Genomic DNA, 22,304 nt, shown 5'->3' with positions numbered 1-22,304 from the left:
CTTCCTTCCCTGAGTGTTTTGAGAGAGGTACTTTTTTTTAATCCTCACTCAAGGATATGTTTATTGATTTTAGAGAGAGAGGAAGGGAGAAAGAGAGAGAAATGTCGATCAGTTGCATCGCGTACGTGCCCCAACTGAGGACTGAACCTGCAGCCTAGGTATGTACCCTGACCGGGAATCCAGCCCACAACCTTTTGGTGTACGGGATGATGCTCCAGTCAACTGAGCCACCCAGCCAGGGTGAGATACGTATTTTTAAAGTTACAAGACAGATTTGGGGACAGAACCTATCAGTTCAGGACAACTCTTCTGGGAGGTGGTGTTCCTGGCACAGCATAGCACAGAGCCTTCCCCAGGCCAGAGCCCCGGTCCCTGAGGTACACATCCAGCCACATCAAGGGGCTCTAGGAAACTGGGCTCTGATACACACACCGCACCCTGCGTGGCTGCCGGGAGGCAGTGGTGCTGGGCACAGAGGAGATGTAACCTATTGAGTCACTCTGTGTCCGTTGGCTTCTCTTTCCTTTGTCGACTTCTTCTCTTGAAATAACTTGACGCTTACAGAAAAGTTGCAAGAGCACAGAGGGCTCCTGTATATTCAGCACTAGACACACGCACTCACCCACATTTGCTTTATCTGCTCTCTCTGTACATACACGTGCATGTTATGATTATCTGGCTGAACTGTTTGAAAGTTAAGTTGCAGAAACGATGACCTTGACCTCAAACACTTCAGTGTTTCCTCAAAGCAAGGACGCTCTTACAGAACCCTATGCAATGATCAAAACCAGAAAACGGGACATTGGCCCTGTAGTGTCGCCTGGTGGACAGTTGTCTTTCCTTTGGCTACTCTGTTGTTTTTCAGACACATAAGTGTGTAATGAACTCCCATTTCCCAGCTTCAGGGGCAGACAGCATCCCCTTGCCCTCATTGCATGTCTGCCCTGCGCTACTTGTTTCCCTGGAGTGTTTTACAGCTAAGTCCTGACACTGATTCATCTATGAGGACTTCAGCATAAATCATTGTTCAAACCCTGGGATGGGATGTGTCATAAAATCTCTTAAGTGGGTTGTGACCAACACGTAAAAAAGGAAAGAAAATAGACTATAAAATAAGAGTGCGCTGTGCAGACCGTGCGCATGTGGCTGTGATGTTGTGTCTTTCTTACGGCGGCCATCAGGGGTCCTGAGTTCATTTGTTGATGATCTGATGTTGTCTGCAGGACCCCTGGGGGTGGGGAGGCCCGGCCTAGGGAGGGCTGAGGAGAGAGACAGAAGTAAGGTGTGTGCTACCATCCACCTGAAAGCTCTGTGTTAAGAAATGTGGGTTCTAGAGTTCAGGTTAACTATCCTCTCTGTGCCTGTTTTCCCATCTGGGAAGTGAGGATAGAAATGGTCCCAAACTCACAGGGCTGCTGTGAGGATTAACTGACCATGCACCTCTGTCGAGGGGCTCTGCCCAGGGCAGGGCACACAGTGAATGCTCCAGAAAGGTGCCCGTTGTTGCCCCCAGCCTGGTCTCAGACTGTGTCTTCTCCTAGCTCCAGCCCCTCATTTTCCTCTGAGAAGGATGCCCTGTCCTTAACATCTCATCCTGCACATTGGAATCCCTCATAGAGCTTTTTAAAGTCCCAGTGGCAGGCCACACCTCAGGCCAACGACCCCAGAATCTCTGGGATGTGACTGAGGCATAGGTATTTTTTAAAAGCACCCAGGTGATACCCACGTGCCGCTGTGCTGGAAAGATGAAGTGCTTAGCACTTAACCGGTAACAAGCATCCCCTGGGGCTTGTCCAAATGCATCTCCTGAGCCTTCGGGTGGGGCGTGGGTGGGGCCTGAGAGCCTGCATTTCTCACGGGCTCCCAGTGGTGCCCATGCTGCTGGTCCAGGATCACACTCTGAGGAGCAAGACCCTGGAGAAAAGGCCCCGCTGGGGCCTGATACCTCCCTTCCCTCCACCGCTGTCCTAAATAACAGCAGCTGATGCTTGGACTTCTGCTCGGTGTCCGGCACAGAGCAAAGCCCTTTTGCAGTCGTCACTCTCGGCATCGGCTCCCGCTGCTACTTGGTGAGGCTGCAAGTGCATCATCCCCGTTTTAAAAACGAGGAAGGTGAGGTCTAGAATGGTGAGGGGCCCGCCTGCAGTTGCAGGGCTGAGCCAGGCTCTGGTCCCAGCCGGGAGAGCTGCCGCTCCCGGGCCTGCCCCCAAGTGGGAAACGCTCGCTTTTACACATGGCTGTCCGAGTCCCACTCTCCCGCCCTCTCTCAGTGTCTTTCTTATTCTCTCCCCTCGGCCTCAGTCTCCCCGCTCCATCTCCTAGTGCGTGCTTCCAGGCCACCTCCTACCTGCCCCACAAATCCAACCTGGCTAACACTGAAGCCTCTGTCCTGGCCCCTCCTGGGGTCCCACCACCTCCCGAGCCTGAACGTCACTGGACTTACAGCTGCTTCTCCCCGCCACTGCCCTGCTGTCTTCCAAGTTCAGGCTCTACAATTTCTGGCCCAGAGCAGAGCTTCTCTGACCTTAACAAGCACATGGATCCCAGGGGATCTTGTTAAAATACTGATTCTGGCTCAGTGTGTCTGGGTGGGCCTCAGATGCTGCATTGCTAACAAGCTCCCAAGGGTACTGAGGCTGCGGGCCCAGCAGCACCACTCATGTAGGGACGGTCTGGGGACCCTGGTGCTTCCTAGCTGGCCCCTGGCCTACACAGCCCGCTAGAATGCAGACTTGCTGCTCATTTCCCTCAGGGTCCAGCTCATCTTTGCCTCTCCTCGTCCTACTCCTGCCCCAACCTCCCACCCTCTGGTTCCTCCGATGGACCACGTCCTTCTTGTCCTCTGGACCTTCGCACATTCTGTTCCTAGGGCCTGAGAGGCTATTCCCTGCTTGGCCCACTCCTGCCTATCTTTTTAAGATTTTTTTTAAAAGCAATTTGTTAATTGATTTGAGAGAGAGAGAATCATCGATTAGTTTTTCCACTTATTTATGCATTTATTGATTGATTCTTGTATGTGCCCCTACTAGGGATCAAAACCATAACCTCGGCATTGATGTATCAGTACAACGCTCTAACCAACTGAGCTACCCAGCCAGGGCCCTCCTGCCTATCCTTAGGGCCATGTTCCTCAGGCCTCCCAGGCTGGGGCAGGAACCCTCCTCTGTACTCACGGCCTCACTCTGCTTCCCCTGGTTTACCATGCCTCTGCCAGGGCCAGCTGGTATGTCTGCCTGCCCTGCTCGTCTAAACAACCTAGATAGAGATGGTGCCCCATTTGGCCTTGTAACCACTTGCATGGGGTCCTCTTTCCCATCAGATGCCAGAAGAGGGAATGTGTGGGAAATGGGGCTGGGGCTGGGAGGTTGGAGATCTGATACCGGGGAATGAGGAGGCTGGAAGGAAGGGTGGGGAACATCCAAGAATGGCTGGCAAGGCCAGTTGCATGTCAGGGGCACCTGCCTTGGATCCCAGCCTGCAGAAAGGAAAAGCAGACCATGGGTTTCAGAGCAAAGGGCAAGGGCTCTCACTGGGCCACACACCTGTGTCGGAGACCTGAGGGCCACTTCTTATGGCCACCCTCCACCCTTCTCCCCTCATCAGCCTGGTACACAGGGGCCGCCCTGTGGATAGAGGGTTGCGCTCCCCATCATCAGCCTCTTAAAGACTGAGGGAGCCTCCAAAGTGGAAACAAGAGCCTTGAAGGCCCTTGTGGAGTGGGCCCAGCTGGGGTCAGGGCAGTCCTTTGTTTAGATCCCAGCTCCACTCTCATAGGAAGCTGGGTGACACCACCTCTCTGAGCCTTGATTTCCACATCTGTAGAATGGGGACAGTCATAGCACCTCACAGTGTTGTTGCTGAGCGTGGCGTGTCAGGAGCACACAGGTGCTCGAGCACCGTCAGCTGCTACCTCTATTCAGTGATTCCTCAGACACTGCGGATGCATCACATTGCAGGAGGATCCTGAGAACACTGGTTGGAGCAATTTTAATGCTCATGGGCTGGGGACACACCCCTTCTAGCTTAATCTATTAGATTTCCAAAGAATCTGCACTTGAAAAGAGGGGCACCTGCCCTGGCTGGTGTGGCTCAGTTGGTTGGGCATCATACTGCAAAGCAAAAAAAGGGTGCCGGTTCAATTCCCAGTCAGGGCACAGGCCTGGGTTGCAGTTTCTGTCCCCAGTGGGGGCACATACAAGAGGCAACTGATCGATGTTTCTCTCTCACATCGATGTTTCTCTCCCTCTCTAAAAATAAATAAATAATAAAAATAAAAGAGAGGCACCCAGTGTGTCTGAGGGTCCTCACAGCATAAAGTCAGCCACCATCTGTGGTCCCTCAAAGGAAAGGCCAGGTGGTGTGGGTTCCGGGTCGTCAGCCCCTGACCACGCCCTCCCCGTCAACTTCACCCGAGACCACAGCCGGCCTCCAGTATATTTAGCTTTGAGGCGCCTGAAAGTTTTTTCCGCCAGCACAGACTCAGCTTTGAGCAAATTCAGCCCAGATGTAGTCAGCAGGCGCCGCAACCTGAAGGCCCTGGTTTCTCTCCCCACTACTTCCTGTTGTGCACCCATCAGGGCCCAGGGGTGGGGACCAGGCCGCACGTGGCCAATACAAACAAGCCTCTGCTTTCTCCGCAGGCCCGCACTGGCGCCGCCATGGGGCTTAAGCTGTCCTGTCTGAAAGGTAAGGTGGACGACTCTCCTTCACCAGCTCTGACGGGGGTGGGGGTGGGGTGGGGAGGCCAAGGAATGAGGCAGGAGAGGGTAGACCCTGAGACCCTAGTGCTGTTTGTTGCCCTGGAGAGGGAGGGGCCCCTCCCACTAAGGCAGCACTTGTACTCCGTCAGTGCCCTAGAAATGCTTGCTCTTACTCTGCGGGCTCCTCCAAGCCTGTCCTTTCATTGGCAACTCAGTGACATGGGAAAGTCGCAGCACCTCTTGGGTCTCAGTTTCCCCCTCAGCCAGATTAATCCCAGGCTGTGGAGAGTAAGGGAGTAAGGGGCCCTAGACGTAGGTGCCAGGCACCCACAGGGCACTTTCTCTCTGCCCCGCTGGCCTGTTATCACCCAGATAACAGAGTCAGCCTACCAGAGGCTGGGGAAGGCAAACCAGGAGAGGGGAAAGGACAGCAAGGAGAAAGTTCTAGAAGGACACAGAATCACTGAGAGGTGTTGTAGGTGTTGGCAGAGGCAGCCCAGACCTCTGTCCTGTGCTCTAGACCTTTCTGTTCAGCGTGTGGGTGAGTTAGGGGCATCTAGATCAAGATGTCCCACTTGGAGGCCTTCCCTCAGAGCCCATTCATCATTCCATGACACAGCTCCCACCCCACGTCTCCCCAGCCTGAAACCTGGGAGTCTCCCCGGATGGCCCCTTGTCTACATGCAGGATGCTCACCAGCCCTCACTCTCCTGGATGTCTGGGACCTGACCCTGGCTCCGTCCCTCTGCCAGAGGAAGTCAGGAGGCACGGGAAGGTCGGGTGCTTCAGGTTCATTCCTGAATTCAGGCCTGAGGGCTGGGATGAACAGCCTCCAGGAGAGCATCTGGTTGGTCCAGCTCAGGGCTGACACCTGTCCCTCAGGGAGGGCTGGGGCAATTTGATGGGCAGCTCTTCCAAGACTTCATGCAAGTGGGGAGTACTGGTTCCCCTGGAGAAAATCGGGGTGTTGTTGGCAAAGTGGGTGTGGGGTGCTAAAGGGACCTAAACAACCCATGTCCCTCCAGGGCCTGGCCCCTCTGCACTTCCAGGCTAAGCCCAGGCAGGAACTGGGGTAGGTGTTTGTTGAGTGAGTGTCTATAGGGAGTGGAAGTGCAGGGCTTGGTCCAGCAATCAAACCGTAGAGGTCCAAGACCCTCTTCCTGAGGCTTTGCTGCAGGTCTCCCCAGTGACTGGCACAGAGTAGGTGGTCAGGACAAGCTTTTGGTTTTGGTTTTTTGTTGTAAAATATTCATAACATGAAATTTACCATTTTAACTCTTCAAGTGTCCGGTTCCCTGGCATTAAGTACATTTATAATATTGTGCAACCATCACGAGCATCCACCTCCAGAACTTTCCACCTTTCCAGACTGAAACTGTCCCATTGAACACTGACTCCCCCTCCCCCAGGCCCTGGTACCTACTGTCCTACTTTCTGTCTCTATGGATTTGACTGCTCTAGGGACCTCACATAAGTGGAATCATACAGTATTTGTCTTTTTGTGACTGGCTTATTCCACTGCGCATAATGTCTGCAAGGTCCATCCATGTTGTAGCGTGTGTCAGAGTTTCCTTTCTAAGCTTGAATAATATTCCGTTGTGTATGTGGACCACAGCTGGTTTGTCCATTCAGCCCCGGAGGGACACCAGGCTGCTCCCACTTTTGGCTTTTGTGCCAGGACATCTAAGCCCCTAAAGGGACTGCTGGAGCCACTTATCTTCCAGCCCAAGGAAGGCTGGGATCTTAACCCGGAGAGAGACCCAGGACCTGCAGATGCTGAGAGTCCCCAGCCCCGCAGCCCTCCCCGCACCCCACCTAGGACTGAAAGCCCCAGCGGGAGGCTGAGTGCTCCTAGGGCCGGGAGCTTCTAAAAGGACCTCTTCCTGGCCAGGCCCTGGAGGAGCTAAGTGCTGGAATGGGAGCCAGCACTACTGAGCAGGTTTGCTCATACATTTTTCATTGCTAGCTCTCTGGGGTCGGCCCACGGGCCCTGGGCTGCCAGCGCCCTGCCCGCCCCCAGCCCTCCCCCGAGCCTTGGCCAGCGCAGGCTTGGGCGTGCCTCGGAGAGGGCAGGGCACCAACCCTCCTCCCTCTGCTAAACCGAGACAGCCCAGGCCCACCAGCCCTGAGGCCCCAGCGGCCTCTGCGGAGCCTTCTTTTCGCTGTTCCCATAAGGACTAGGTCACATTTGAGGAAACCGCAGTGTGCTGGACGCCCCGCAGCCCTGTAACCGTCACAGCTGTCCATGTGCCTCATCTTACCTGGCTGCCCAAAGGTTTGGTTTTACCTGGTCGTGCGCTGGCATGTGCAGTTCAGGGCACTGTCTTTTTTGTTTTAAATTTATTTCATGTTTTTGTGCTAGTGCTGTGTGTTTCAAGACGGTATCATTGCCACAACTCTTTCATGCCTGTATCAAGTTCTGTCAAGAGTTGGTCATTGGGTTGACCCATGTCACATGACTCATGGACATCAACAGTGGTGGGGGGATTGCCTGAGGGAGTGGGGGTGCTGGGTGGAGGGGAGCAAAGGGGGGAAAATCAGGACAGCTCTAATAGCATAATCAACAAAATATAATTTAAAAGAAGAAAAAAATTCCTATAGAAAATGGAGCTTTAAAACATGCCATTTACAAAGTATTGTGTCGCTTTCACTGTAGTAGAACAGCTTCCAGTGGGTAACAAGTGCAACGGGATGTTTTGTCTTAGTTCAGGCTTCATTTCTTATTTGACAGGGTTGTAGGGTAATTTTTATCGTGCATCGTTAGAAATAGAATTTGTTAAGAACAACAAAAAAAAAAGAGTTGGTCTTTGGGTTTGTTTCCAACTTGTTGCTTTTGTAGATAATGCCATTTGAACCTCTTTGATCTTTTGATGTTTTTATAAAGATTTTATTTACATATTTTTCGAGAGAGGGGAAGGGAAGGAGAAAGAGAGGGAGAGAAACATCAGTGTGTGGTTGCCTCTAGCGCACCCCCAATTGGGGGACCTGGCCCGCAACCCAGGCCTGTGCCCTGACTGGGAATCAAACTGGCGACCCTTTTGGTTCATAGACCAGCGCTCAATCCATTGAGCCACACCAGCCAGAGCTGCTCTTTTGATTTTTTAAATTATTAGTTCCTTGGGATAAATTTCAACAATCCGAATCCAAGTCAAATAATTAAGATGAATGGTGAGTTCTTACTGGGAGGCTTAGCCTGGGCGAGGCCCTGTTGCCCTCATTCTAGTGGGTGACTCATTCATCTTTCCTCCCACCGTGAAGTGGGTATTACTGTGATTCTCAGTTTCCAGGTGAGGAGACTAAGACACAGAGAGGCAGTGCAGTTTGTCTGGGACCACTCACCTGGGACCAATGTGGGATTGAACCCAGGCAGATTGGTCCCAGAAGCCTGGCTTCATCAGAGGAAAACATTTTACTTTGCCTTTTTTTACATTTCTATTTTATTTATTTTTACTGAGAGGGTAAGGAAGAAAGAAAGGGAGACAAACATTAAGGTGAGAGAGAAACATCCACCCATTGCCCCTCATACGTGCCCCAGCTGGGGACGGAAACTGCAGCCCAAGCACGTGCCCTGACCAGGAATCGAACTGGTGACCTTCAGCTTTGTGGGATGACGCCCAACCAACCAAGCCACACCGGTCAAGGCTTTAATTTGACTTTTAAAGTAGCCACTGTAGCCAGAAACTTTATCCACATGAGCTCCCAAGTCTTCACATTGACTGTGTATGGTGGCGTCTTAGTGTTCTAGGGTTGCCGTATCACGTGACTACAAGCCGGAGGGTGGCTGAAAACAACAGAAATTTATTCACTCCCTGCCCTGGGGGCTAGAAGTTCTAAATCAAGTTCTCACAGGGCCAAAAGGACTTGAAGAGGATCTTTCCTGTCTCTTCTGGCTCCTGGGGGCTCCAGGCAACCCTTGGCTTGTGGCCACATAACCCCAATCTCTGCCTTTGTCTTCATATGACCTCCTGTGTGTTTCTTTGTCCTTCCTCTTATAAAAACACCAGTCTTTAGACTTAGAACCAGCATTAAATCCAAGATGATCTCATCACAAGATCCTTAACTAATTACATCTGCAAAGACCTTATTTCCAAATAAGGTCACGTTCTGAGGTTCTGGATGGACTTGAATTTTGAATTTGGGGGGAACGCTATTCAACCCACTACAGGTCACTTTGCCTCTGAGCCTCCTGGGTGTGGGACAGGAATGTCCTGCTCCCGATTGGCAGTAAAGACTCAGCCGAAGTGGGAGATGATGAGAGAGTGACATTAGAGAGAGGAATGTGACAAAGGAAAGTGGGTACAGTATGTGGGGTCCTTTTGCTGAAGGGCCTAGCATGGCAGATGTACTATGTTGTAACATCCCACTGTCCAAAAGCATTTCCCTCATGGGCTCTCGTGTACAAGCTGGCATGTGCAGGGTGGGCGTCCCTGGGAGCCTGGCACTGCAAACTGAGCATGTGCCCCCAACTTCCACATTTCACCCTCACTACCGCTGGACTATGGAGGTGACTTTACAGACAGAGAGACTGAGGCACCGGGGAGCTCAAGGTCACATGGCCTGTCTGTAGGGGTGGTGGTTTTCCTGGCTCATAAGCACATTCTGTACCGGTCAGCAGCAGATGGCACTGCCCAGGACACGGCAGGGTGGAGCCGTGTGGTTTTCAGTGGGATCCTCAGACTTGCACCCTGAGCATCATCTGGGAACTAGTCAGACAGTCCGAAGCTCTGGGGGTTATTAACCAACCCTAGGGAGATTCTGGTGCCCGATCAAGTTTGAGAACCACGGGTGAAGTGGCTCAGGGATCAGAGATCTGAATTCAAATCCAATTCTGCCCCTGACTAACTGCAACCTGTGCAGCTCACTTGGCATGCCCAAGCCTCCGTTTCCCCATCTATAAAATGGGGTGATGAATGGGGACATTCCGGGGCCAGGTTTCAAGAAATATCTGAGATGAGCACTAAAGCGGGTCTCCAATGAACAGGGCTTCCTGTCCGCTCGGCCACGTTCACCTTCCCTCTCTGGCAACAGCTCCAGGGGGGTGGAGGCCGCCACAGGGGAAAGCTAAACTGGAGGTGGGTGTTGCCCACTGAGGCCGCCGTGGGGGCCAGCAGGGTGATTGGGGCTCCCTGGAGGGTGCCAGTTCCAGCCCCAGCCAACTCTGTCATCACTGTGATGACAGGGCTGGTCCCAGCTGATTGGCCTTCTGAGGAGCCTGGGCCAGGTGAGAAAGGGCCAGGAGATGGAGATTTCGTCCTGGGCTGGTGGTTAGTTTGTTTAATAGACTCTTTTTTTTTATATAACAGTTTTAGATTTATAGAAAAATTGCAGAAGTAGTACACAGTTCCCATATAACCCCCCAGCCACTTTCTCCTGTAGTTAACATCACGCATTAGTGCATTCATTACAATTACTGAATTGATACAAGTACATTACTGTAAAGTCTGTACTCTGGGGACGGGTGGTAAACGTGAATGGGCACTGTCTCCTGAGTACTAACTGCCGCACGCTAGGACAGAGACCGGCAGCCTGGCCCACCCTGGGTGGGGATGGTGTCACTGAGGAAGCAACCAATCCCGGAAGGCTGGTCTGGGAAAAAGCGGGAAGCAGACAGCGTTCCAGGCAGCAGGAAGTGAGTATGTGGGCAAAGACCGGGACACAGCCGCAGCCGATGGGGCGGGCAGGGAATTCGGGGTTTTACACTAATAGGGATGGGAGCTCCATGAAAAGGGAGAGGATAAAAGGCTAATACATTTTTGAGCAGTTTTCAGAATGAGTGGGAGCTTGATAGATTTAAAGGCCAGAATCTACCACAAGGTAGACAACGTCTTACTGGAATGAGCTTCAGAGTTACCAGGGTCCACGGTGCCACGGGCAGGGGTCTCCGTCTACGCTGCCCACCCTGCACCCACTAGAACCATGCCTGACACACAGCAGGTGCTCCCTTCCCATGGGGAGAGAGCCCAGCCCAGAGCTGTGCTGCAGTGTAATGTCTCATTTGTGTGGCACCTACAGCATGCCAGGCACTGCACCAGGCCCTGGGACGCGGCAGTGAATGTCACAGAGCTCCGTGGGAGAGACAGAGGCAAATGTTTGAACACACAACCCAGACTGGTAGGTTTTGTGACGAGAGCTATGAAGGGAATTAAAGTTCTGCAATCAGGGGTGTGAGATGGGCAAGGGCCTCTCTGTCATGGAGCCAGCTACATGGGTGCAGGGAACAGTGTTCCAGGCAGAGGGAATAGCAGGAACAAAGCCTCTGAGATAGGAACAAGCTCGGGGAGCTGATGAACACTGAGGAGGCAAGTGTGGCAGGAATGGGGGGTTGAGCAGGAGGTACTGAGGTTGCTGGGTTAGGCAGGGCTATGGGACTGGAGGTGTGGTATCGAGAATTTCTTTGCAGAGTGACAGGAAGCACGAAAATCATTCCAAACCAGGGTGTCAGCCTCTGCTGCACATCAGGACCACGTGGCAGGCTTTCAAAAAGATGCAGGCCCGGCCCACTCTCCAGGGTGGGGATTTGGCTGGTGTGGGTGGGTTCTGGGCACCAGTGTGCTTATGAAGCTGTAGGCAGCCCAGGGTGAGAACCACTGTCCAGGTCCATTGTTCTTGCTTTTCAGATGGGCCTGGGGTGCAGACTGACTGTCCAAGGTGACAAGGGGCAGGTTGGCTTGGCTGAGAACCTAGGTATGCAGGCTCCAATCCAGGGCTCTTTTGAACAGATCTATATGCCCAGGAGGTAGGGGCTGGGGGGCTTGGAGATCCCCAGCCTACCTGCTTAGAGGAGGGACAGATAATCTAAGCCTGTTTGTTTGTTTGTTTGTTTTAATCCTAACCTGTCTTCAACACTGAAGCAGATGGTGCTTAATTTTGCCCTGCCCTGTTCTGAAGGGATTAGCCTCCTGGCTCACAGCAGGGATTTAAGCTGTCTTCTTAAGCTAAATCCCCAGCACCTGCTGTCTTCTTTAAGGAGGGAGGGAGGACCTTGGGTGTGGAAGTCAGGTGTCACAACAGGTGGGAGGAGACAGTAGCCACCCGTGGGGAGGAACCGGTCCTACACACCATGGTTAGTACTCAGGAGACATCCCCCTTACTCTCCCAGTTCCACAGGGTTGCGAACCACAGCTGCCCTGCTCATCCCTGAAGTGTGTGTTTGGCTCTGGGTCAGCGCACAGTAGGGACTCGATCAGTGTTTGCGGAATGAACAGTCTCTTGACTCTAACCCAGGTGTGAAGACCCAGGACCTGTCTCTGGCTGGGCAGCTGTGCTGTCACTTCTTAGCCCAAGAGGGAGTTCACTGCTCACGAGCCAGATTCCACTCCTGTCCTCCCATATCGAGGAGAGTTGCTTGTCATCCCTGGCATACAGATGAGGAAACTGAGGCATCAGGTGTTAAAACTCCTTGCCCAAGGTCACAGCTAAAATGTGACCGAGCTGGGGCCCAGAGGGTGTCCGGAAACGTGACTGGGCACCCGGATGTGTGCTCCACCCCCACCCCACCTCTTCTTGCCTGGCAGGCTCCTCTGAGTTTTGCATGCACCAGGTGCTCTGGAAGCACTGGGAATGAATGAAGGATGAAGAGTGAGCCTCCAGGGAAGGGTAGGAAGGAGGAGAAGGGACACAAGGGACAGGGAGGCGGATGCTGGGACTCACTGTGAGGTTCTGGCTGCCCATACTGGGGGCCTTCCTGGCTTTGTGTTGCTCAGAACTCCAAAGTAAGGTATGAGCTAACCAATAATCACCTGCTAGAATGCAGCTGGCCAGCAGCCTGAGTGGCTTGGTTCTCCTGGTCGCCAGGAATTGCCGTTCTCCCTCCTGGGGGCGTGGTTTCCAAGGAGCCTTCAGACACCAGGGTAGGGGTACAGACGCCAGGGCAGGGCTGCAGATGTGACTCTGGGCCAGGGCAGTGCTGCACCCACGTCCACCTCTGACCTTCCCTCCTCCCCATCTTTTCACTTTGTGCTCTGCAGGCCTCATGATGCCAGAGACAGGCCAGTACAAAGCTAAGGGACTCTGGTCTAACAGGTCCAAATCTCATGTGGTTTTGCTGAGGGTCTTCAACTCGCTGAATCAGAGCTTTTTGTTTTTAACTATGAAATGGGCAACAGGGTGGGGCTGTTGTTGGGATGGAACGTGGCATGTCAGGAGCTGAGGACGGGGCCTGGATGTGGTGGGTGCCCAGAAATCACTGCTGGGGCCATTGTTACTGCCCTTTCAAAATGTCTTTAAAATTTTATGTATGACTATGGGCCAGGCCCTTCATCACCAAAGCCATAGTGAGTGAGCCTGGCACCCACCGTGAGGGGTCACTAACTTGGCCTGGAGTCCAGCTCACAAGCTGATAACTGTTCTCAGCCTGTCCTAGGTGGCAGGACAGACCCGTGGCCTGGGAGCGCTCATAGCCTCAACGCCTGTCATGGACAGTGGGAAGCCAGGCTGGCCAGGGGCGTGTTGGGCTTCCTAGCATGGCATGCGCGCTCTGGAGCAGGGGTGGTCCTAGAGTTGTCCTGGATCAAGGGGGACAGGCCCTTTACCTGCCCATCTACTGGACATGGCGGAGGGCTGTATCCAGAGTGGGCATAACCTTGGGGAGGGCTGCAGCTAGGGAAAGAGGAGTGAAGCACGTGTCCGGCCCTGGAACCCCCTCGCCTAATTGTCCCTTTAATAGCAGTAATCATGGTCCTGATGATATGGCACCACTAAGCCCTGCTATTGGCCAGGCCACCCAGACACTTTCCACTTAATATCATGCATCGTTTTGAGAGCCTTACAGGTTACAAGGTATGATCTAGGGCAAAAGTTCAAATCTTTATTCCAGCAAGGGGCTGACCATGTGCTGCCATCTATAACTTAGCCCCTTGGCAGCTGAGGAAACAGGCTCAGACGGGGTAAGAAACTCGCTCCATTCACACAGCTGGCAAAGGGCAGACTGGGGATGCCAGTCCTTCTGGCTCGGGCCATCCTATAGTTCCAGCGGCACAGCCATGCAGTCGGGCCACATGGGGGACAGAAGATACAGCAGCCCTTGGCACTGTTCTGAAGTGCCAAGCTCTTGTCAATATTATGCTATGACTACTACGACTTATTACCCCCAAACCGGTAGAATTGTTAGATATAGGAGGGAAAAAAACAACATAAAACAGGATGCCTAGTTGCGTTTGAATTTCAGATAAACAAGGAATAATTGTCTAGTATAAGTATGTCCCAAATATTGCGTGGAACATACTTTTCATTTTTTTTTTTTTTTTTTTTTAGAGAAAGAGAGAGGAAGGGAGGGAGAAAGAAAAGAGAGAAACATCAATGTGAGGGAGAAACATCGATCAGTTGCCTCTCATACACACCCCAGCTGGGGACCAAACCCAAAACCCAGGCATGCACCCTGACAGGAATCGAACCGATGACTGTTCGTTTTGTGGTACGATGCCCAACCAACTGAGCCACGCTGGACACAGCGGACATAACTTTTAGTGGACTGGAAAAAAATGTGCCCTAAACTTGATCTGGCAATCCCAGCACTAGGGGACACTTCAGTGTCTGGAGACTTTTTTTGTTGTCCCAGTTGAAAGGTGGCAGCATCCGGAGGCCAGTGATGCTCCTAAACACCCTACAATGCACAGGCGGACCCACACAGAGTGATCTAGCTCCAAACGTCAGCAGGCAGGAACCCTGCGTTACCCACATCAAACATTTCCCACAGGCCAGGGAGGTGCCTACTACTTATTTTATTTTATTTTATTTTATTTTTTTACTTCATTTCTCACAGTGATCTTGTGTCTGTTTTAGATGTGAGCAGAGTGAGAGCTTGGAGGAAGGGACCGCTTGCCCAAGGCCACCTGCTGTCTGAGCCTAGCCCACCAAACTGTGGCTGAGACCCTGAAGCCTCCTCGAAGGGGCTAGAGCTAGGAGGAGTAGAGACCATCTACTGGAACTGGGAAGGGCTGGCAGGAGAGAGGGACTGCCAGAGTTCCTGCCTGTGGGCAGGCAGGTGGGTGTTGGACAGGGACAGTCAGGGAAGTGAACACATTCCCCCCACCTTGCTGTGCTGAATCCTCTCTCTGGCTCCTCCCCCAGGTTCTCTCTCCAGTAGCTCATCCCTGACGCAAACCAGAGCTTTTTCCTTAATTAAAAAGAGATTTAGAACATCCACTGTCATCTCCATTGGGCTGGCTGCCTCCAGAAGGTAAAACCGCCACACTGCCCTGGCCTCATCCATAATAATGCAAGGCTTTCCCTTTAATTGGAATTTTAAAAAAAATAATAATAAATAAAAAAGATTAAGTGCATCTGAAACCCTCAGAGGCATTTGTCGGTTTGTTTTTTGAAAGATCTGCACTAAATCCAGACTCCTGGTCACCTCTGAGGAATTAGTGCTGGCCCTAGCACCCTGCGTTCCTGCCCCAGGGCTATTGTGCATGCTGTGGCTGCTCTCGGATAGGCCCCCTCTGGGAGACATTTTCTGATTCCCACATCTGTCCTCATCCTGACACTCCCTCCCATCATCTCCTTGCTCCTCCTACCACTGACCCAGCTCTGGGAGGTGTTTATGTGCCTCCTGGCCCCAGGGAGGTCTGGCTCAACATCAAATCCCACATGATCCTGGGCAAGGTCCCTGACTTCTCTGTGCCTCATTGTGCCCATCTGGAAGATTGGCTTCTTACACTGTCAGCCTAGTTGGGAAGAACAATGATGAATTCCCATGAGGTTCTCACATAGTCCCTGGCCTTCCGTGAGTGCCATGCTCCCAGCCTAGCAGTGTGGGCCTGTCCCAACAGCTGCCTGGATCACTGGGGACCCTCCCTACTTTTTTTCCAGTCAACACTGAAATCTTTGGGGTCCCAGTTCTGCTGCTGGGGCCTGGAGGCATAGGAAGCCAAAGTGTGGTGGACTATTTTATTTTCTGCTATGTTCCCAGCACCCGGAACAATGCTTAGCACAAAGTAGGTACACAAGAAATGCCTGTTGACTGAGCCCGCCCCTGGGCCCGGTTCTGTCCTGGACTTTATACCAGTGCTGTCAGGCAAGGGAGCAGCAGGCTCTACAGGTGAGAAAGCTGGACCGAGCGAGGCAAAGTCACAACCAGGAAGCAGGGGCCCTGAACATCAGACCCAGTTATTCTTCCTTCCAGAGCCTGTGGCCATTCCAATCCAATAAGGAAAACTGCAATGTTAAGTTCGAACGAGAAATATTTTGTCAGAGTCAGTACATAAACAACATTTAGCCCTCACTCCAGCTGCAACTGCAAGGGTGGGACAAGGTCCCTGACCTGAACTCAGCTGGTGGGTAGCACCCAGGTGCTGCTCAGTATTGGCTGGATCAATGAGTAGGTGCTAAGGTTGGAATCTCATGCTGCTAATAAAAGCTTGTATTTATTGAGCGTGCACTGCTGGCGTCAGCTCTGGTTTTCTCACCTGCAAAATGCACATAATGATGGCACCAGGGTTGGCTGGATGAGGGTTTCAGTGTGGTTCCTAATCCGCTCTGTGCCACCTGGAGGTGGGGACTATTATTCAAACCATTTTGCAGGTGAGGAAAGGAGATCCAAGGAGGTGAAGCCTCTGCCCAAATGGACCAAAGCCCAGGTGTACATGCTGGCCTCCCACTGCATTCTGGGTCTGGCAGGCCCACTGTGTGTGGGATTGTGTTTTAAGGAAGAGTGGATGCCTAGGGACAAGGTCTCAAGCAGAGTGCCAGTCCGAGTGTCATTTTTAAATGTACCAGCAGAGGGTGCCATTGAGCTGTGATGCCTGTGGAAGGGCAGCACCTGCTCTTGGCTCTGACCACCATGGCCTGGCGCAGTGGTGGCCTAGTGGCTGTTGAGAGCTGCATATGGAATAGTGCCTTGTCCCTAGGGACCTTGAGCATCCTGAACAGAGGATAGACTTGCACGGCTCAGGGCTTCTGAAGCCTGAGAAGTGGTGGTGGATACCAGAAAGGGCAAGATGGGCGCTCAGGCTGGAGCCACCTGGCCTTGCTTGTTTTGGGGCCTCCCTTCTCCATGCCTTGGTTTTCTCATCTGGCGAATGGTCGTGACCCTAGTTTCCACACTGAGGATTAATGCAATAGTGAAAATGGCAGGCTCAGCCCAGAGCCTGACACAGGGATGCTTGAGAAGAGGTGGCAGGTTTTAGCTGGAGGAGGCAACAATCTGCAGATCCCTCCTCCCCTAGGATCCCTTAGGCCCTGGCCAGCTGGCTCACGTTGGTCATTTCTCCTACACTTGGCAGCCACACACCCCACACTAGGTGTTTCATTCCTACAAGATTGGTATTATAACTCCATTTTTACATGCAAGGGAACTGAGGCTCATAGAGGAAAGCCACCTGCTCCCAGTCATCCTAGCTTGTGGATTCCCGACCCTGGCTATAAGACTCTCCTGGGAGCTTTTATCTTTTATTTTTTAAAGGATTTTATTTATTTGTAGAGAGAGGGAAAGGGAGGGAGAAAGAGAGAGAAACATCAATATGTGATTGCCTCTCCCAAGGCCCCACCTGGGAACCTGGCCCACAACCCAGGCATGTGCCCTGACTGAGAATTGAACCAGTGACCCTTTGGTTAACAGGCCAGTGCTCAGTCCACTGAGCCACACCAGCCAGGACTCTCCTGGGAGCTTTTAAAGGTCCTGGTGGTAAGCAGTGACATCGGGTTCCCTGGGGATGGGGTCCCCCCCGTCAGTATTTTTAAACTTCCCAGGTGATTGCATTGGGCAGCCAACTTGGAACACCACTGCCCTCTGGCAGGGAAAGAGCAGCGCCTGGTTGCAGAGGAAGTCAGCCTCCTGATTTCACCCTCGGAGAGGCCGGCTCCAGAGGCCGAGATAGGGCAGTCTGACCTCCTCTGTCTCCAGGGCCCAGAACCAGCAGGGTCCAGCCAAGGCCAGGGCAAGGTTTCCTGCACAAGCTTCCCATCACACCCACCCTGAAATCTTTGAATGGTTCCAGGTGCTGGGATCCCCTCCCTGCTCCCTCCCTCCTTGGGTCCCTGCACCCTGTAACCTCAGCCCAGCTCTTTCCCTCAGGAAACGGGCTCTTAATGGCTGGAGGTGGGCAGGTAATTAACAAATAACAATTCTGGCTTTAACACAAATGAGCTCCTTGTCTGGGGCTGGGTTGGCATTTGTCGTTAATCCCCAAAATCGGCTTTACCTCCTGAGAGCTTTTTCCCTCCTGCTCAGCCACCTCTGCTGGGAGGCTGCGAAGCCTGGGGATTAGAGAGGAGCTCCAGTCTCACCCTCCTCCTCCCTCTTCGCTGCTTCCTCTCCCTCCTCCCCTCTCGGCCTCCTCCCTCCCTCCCTCCTCTCTTCCTCCAGCATCTCTCCAGGGCCCACTGAGTGACCTGATGCTTCCTGATTAAGAATGTGGCTTTGTCGCCAAGCTCCCAGAACATGTTAAAATGCAAATGTGGGGCCCCGGGAGGAGTGTGGCTTTTCTCTATTAGCATTTTATTTTAGAACTGTGGAATATTCACTGAGGAAGGGGCCTCAGAGACTGAGCAGAGAGGCCCCCTCCTGTCACAGATAACAATAATCAGAGCTTCCTTTTGTTGCCGGCGCTCAATGAGATGCTCTTTATGGATGATTACAGAGACGCTTACAGGGATTGAGTGCCCCCCGGGCCCCACTGGCTGGGCAAGAGCTTTATGTGAATTCATTCATTTCTTCGTGCTGCCGCCCTTCAGAGGCCGGCGCTGTCACTGCCCAACAGTAGCCAGGTTTGGAATTTTGTTTTTTATTTTTGGCATTTAAGAGCCTTAGGTTTTTGAGGTTCTATTATTGCTTGTTAGGACACGATGCAGGTCCCTGACCCAAACTCCACTGAGATGTTAGAGAACTGGATTGGCCAACCACAGAAATCAAGCCTGCTGCCCTTTTATAAAATAAAGTTTTATTGGGACACAGCCACGCCCTTTCATTTACCTGCTTGCCGTGGCTGCTTTCCGCTGCAGTGGCAAAGGTGAATAGTTGTAACAGAGACTGCACATCCCCTAAAGAAAAGACATTTACTATCTGGTCCTTTTCACAAAGTTTCCCAGCTCCGTTTTACTAAATTGTAGTTATTGGAAGCACCAGCTTATGGAGTCTGACAGATCCCGGCTTTGCCACACGCTCGTCTATTCTGTGCCAGTTCTTACTCTCTCTGGTCCTCAGTCTCCACATGTGTGAGATGGGGCTACTTACATTTCGCCCCCCCTCGGGGTAGTCCTGAAGGTGCTCGGTGTTGTGTCTGACACGCAGCGAATGATCTGTAAGTGAGGGCTGTTACCAGTAGGAGCGGGAGGGCCTGCTCCAAGTGGCTTCCTTTTATGTTATATTCTGGGCTTCTCTGTAAAGTTGCAGGAAAAAGAGCTCTGCTGCTTTAAAGGAGGCTTGTAAAACACTGTTTTAGATCAAGTTGGCAGAGGCCTGGGTGGGTGCTCTTGAGGGGCTCATGGTCTGTTGGGGCCTCTGCCTACAGAACTAACCAGCCTGGTAGACTCAGAGGGCCACAGGGGCTCCCCAGGACAGGCAAGCTGTGCTGACTGTTTCAGCTGTCTATTGCTGTGTAACAAATCACTCCAAAATGTAGAGGCTTAAACATTATCTCAGTTTCTGTGGGCCAGGAATTCAGAAATGACTTAGCCGGGAGGTTCTGGCTCAGGGTCTCTTGTAAGGTCACATTCAAGCATTGACCTGACCTCAATCTTATCCAAAAGCTTGACTGGGTTGGAGGACCCACTTTCTAGGTGGCTCCTTCACTTGACTATTGGCTGGAGGCCTCAGTTTCTCAACCACATGGGCTTCCTCACAGGCTGCTTTCATGTCCTCAAACATGGCAGCTGGCATCTCCCAGAGGAAGAGCGAGGAAGAGGTTGTAGTATCTCTTGTGACCGCCCCTTGGATGTCACACACCACACCATCCCTTACATCTCATTCTACTCATTAGAATTCACCCTAAGTCCATCCCACACTGAAGGGCAGGGGACTTAGACCCTAACTCTCGGGGACATGCCTGAGAACCACCCCATGACCCTGTAGGGATCATTCAGGAGCACTGTCCCAGTGTGCTCAGGGTTGTTCTGAGGAGCAGTAGGAATAGTCATCATCCCATTGCTCAGCTCTTGCTGTTGGCCAGGGGCTCAGATGCTTGAGCTAATACAATCCCAGTTGGGGGCTCTTCGGGAAAAAAACAAAGTGGCAAAGCATAGAGATAAGGATGTTAACACCCAATCCAATGGTGCCTGAAGTTGTTTTTCAACTTGAGTTCAAACCACTCCTACTTGCTCTGTCCCAGTTACTTACTATGCTAGACTCAAGTGAGGTAATTAATGGCTGCCCCCCAGATGCTCAGAGTAAAGGAAGACAGAACTGAGAACTAGTCAGTGCTGGAAGACTGAGGAATGAGTGAGTGTAGACGACAGAGGAGGGAGGGGTCCGGTTTGCTGGGGCATCTTCTGCAAAGGAGAGCCCATTGTGACATGCTTTGAAGGGTGGGTCGGGGCTCACTACCATGGTCAAAGAGGAAGAGCTTTCGAGGCCGGGGGAGCAGCCTATTCGAGGACATGAAGGGGCTGGGAAGCCCAGTATATTTGGGAAACTGAGCAGTTTGGAGAGTGGGCAGGTGGCAGGGAATGAGGCTGCAGGTAATCTGGGTCAGATTGTGAAGGCTGAAAGCTGAGCTAAGAGGTTAACTTTAATTTATGATCAACAATGTATTTTATGACTCGTGGTTCTGTGAGATGTTAACAGACTCTAAGGTTGTTTAAGTTTAGGAAGCCCCAGGTTAAACACAATTAAAGCAGCTTCCTTACTGCAGGACTTCTCACGACCTTTAATTCTCTAATGGGCACGGGAACCTTCAAGAGAAGGAGAGAGTAGATGGGATTCTCAAACTCATCTGATCACAGAACCGCCTTCCCAAGGGATCCCCTGGAGGCCAGTGTTCTAGGGAACCCACTTTGGGAAACGCTGCTTGTCGACAATTGTCAAGAGCTAGTGAGCATTCTAAGTGGGTATGTGCTATGATCAGATTTGCAGTTTCTGGCTGCTGTTTGGAGGGCAGACTGAAGAGGGAGACGGAGGAACTAGTTAAGGGCGTGAGGAGGGAGAAGGAAGGGCGGCAGAGATATTGAGGGGGCGGCGTCTGCAGGCTTGCAGGTTGCTTAAATTGGCTGGGGGTTGGAGGGAGAGGCGGAAGAGGAAGACGTGTGGCCCGCACTCAGGCTTACTGCTGACGTGATGCCGTTGACTCAGACAGGAAGAATGGAGGAAGCTATTGGGTGGGGTGGATGGTGCACGTACTTCTGTGACACGTGGAGTTTGGTAACTGGACCGGACAAATTCCTTGAAAAGCACAACTTACCAAAACTGACACAAGATAGAAACAGAAAAGCTAAGGAGCCTGCTTATCTATTTAAAAAAAAAAATTGTCAAAAGTCTTTGCACAAAGAAAATTCCAAGCCCAGACAGTTTCACTGGTGAATTCAACCTAATGCGTAAGGAAGGAAAGACACCAGTCTTACCCAGACTCCTTCAGAAAGTCGTTAGTAGCAGAGGTAACTTCATGCATGGTTTCCACTCAGACAGGCTGGGTTCCAGGTCAAGCTCTGTGCTTTCATCCATTTAGAGTCATGTTTTGAGTACCTACTCGGTGTCAGACACTGTTCTAGGCACTGAAGTTACATTAGTGAGCAAAGCAGGTAAAACTGCCCTTGCTGAGTCCTGCAAGGTTGGTGGGTCATTTAACTGTCCCGAGCCTCAGTGAACTGGAGACAGCAACGCCCTCCTCCCTGAGAGCTGTCAGGACTCACAGTGACCGTGCGGGGGGAGGCAGGCAGCCAGCCAGCGGTGGGCAGTTCCCCAGCGGCCACTGATGCTTGTCTCTCTGTCGTGTGTACGTGTGTGTTCCATGGCCTGTCCTCTCAGGCTTTAAAATGTGTGTCAGCAGCAGCAGCAGCCATGATGAGGCCCCCGTCCTGAACAAAAAGCACCTGGATGTGCCCAACATCATCATCACCCCTCCCACCCCCACGGGCATGATGCTGCCAAGGGACTCCAGGAGGACAGGTGAGGCCACCCTGCCCCGCTCACTGCCAAGCCAGGTTGGGTGTGGTGTGTGTATGGTGGGAGGGGTCTAGCTGGGGATAGCTCAAGGGGTCCCCTTTTGTGCCGTGGGTCTGAGTGCCCACCTCCCCCTGGGTTCATTAAAAATTTACCCTTGGATCTCTACCATGGACCCCCCACCATAGCACCAGCCTCAGCAAGATGTGGCATGTTAAGTAATTAGCTAGACAGCCCCTGCTGGCAGCCGAGCAAGTGATGGATGGGGCTGGGCAGGCTTACCAAGGTAATTGATGGATGCGCCTTCCCTGCTAGCCAGGCGACTGGTGCTCTATCTTGCTGGCTGCAGAGGTTCAGTTGGACAGGACAGGCTTGCAAATACACTCATGCTGGGCTGGGGCTGATCTCTGGGCCTTCAGATGCGGCTCACTGCAAGAATGGGAGAGAAGATGGATTTGTTTCCAGAGAAAGGGTGAGAAGGAGAGACTGAAACTGGTGCCCCACATGCCCCTCTGTAGATACTGTTGAAGCTGGTGGGACAAATTTTTATTCATTAAACAGATTTATTGAGCCAG

General features: G+C 52.3%; 1 protein-coding gene across 1 annotated transcript in view; it reads left to right on the top strand.

Moving 5' to 3' along the window:
- CLMB (calcimembrin) overlaps positions 1-22,304 on the top strand; it is a 29,865-nt gene that overhangs the window by 5,573 nt on the left and 1,988 nt on the right. The window contains exons 2-3 of the mRNA XM_090260706.1: positions 4,641-4,686; positions 21,595-21,735. Of these exons, the coding sequence (XP_090116832.1) occupies positions 4,659-4,686; positions 21,595-21,735 (169 nt within the window). The 5' untranslated portion in view covers positions 4,641-4,658. The remainder of the gene's footprint in view (positions 1-4,640; positions 4,687-21,594; positions 21,736-22,304) is intronic.

Source organism: Furipterus horrens, unplaced genomic scaffold, assembly GCF_987537825.1.
Source record: "Furipterus horrens unplaced genomic scaffold, mFurHor1.1.pri manual_scaffold_13, whole genome shotgun sequence".
Taxonomy (NCBI): Eukaryota; Metazoa; Chordata; class Mammalia; order Chiroptera; family Furipteridae; genus Furipterus; species Furipterus horrens.
This window is presented reverse-complemented; position numbering and strand designations above follow the sequence as displayed.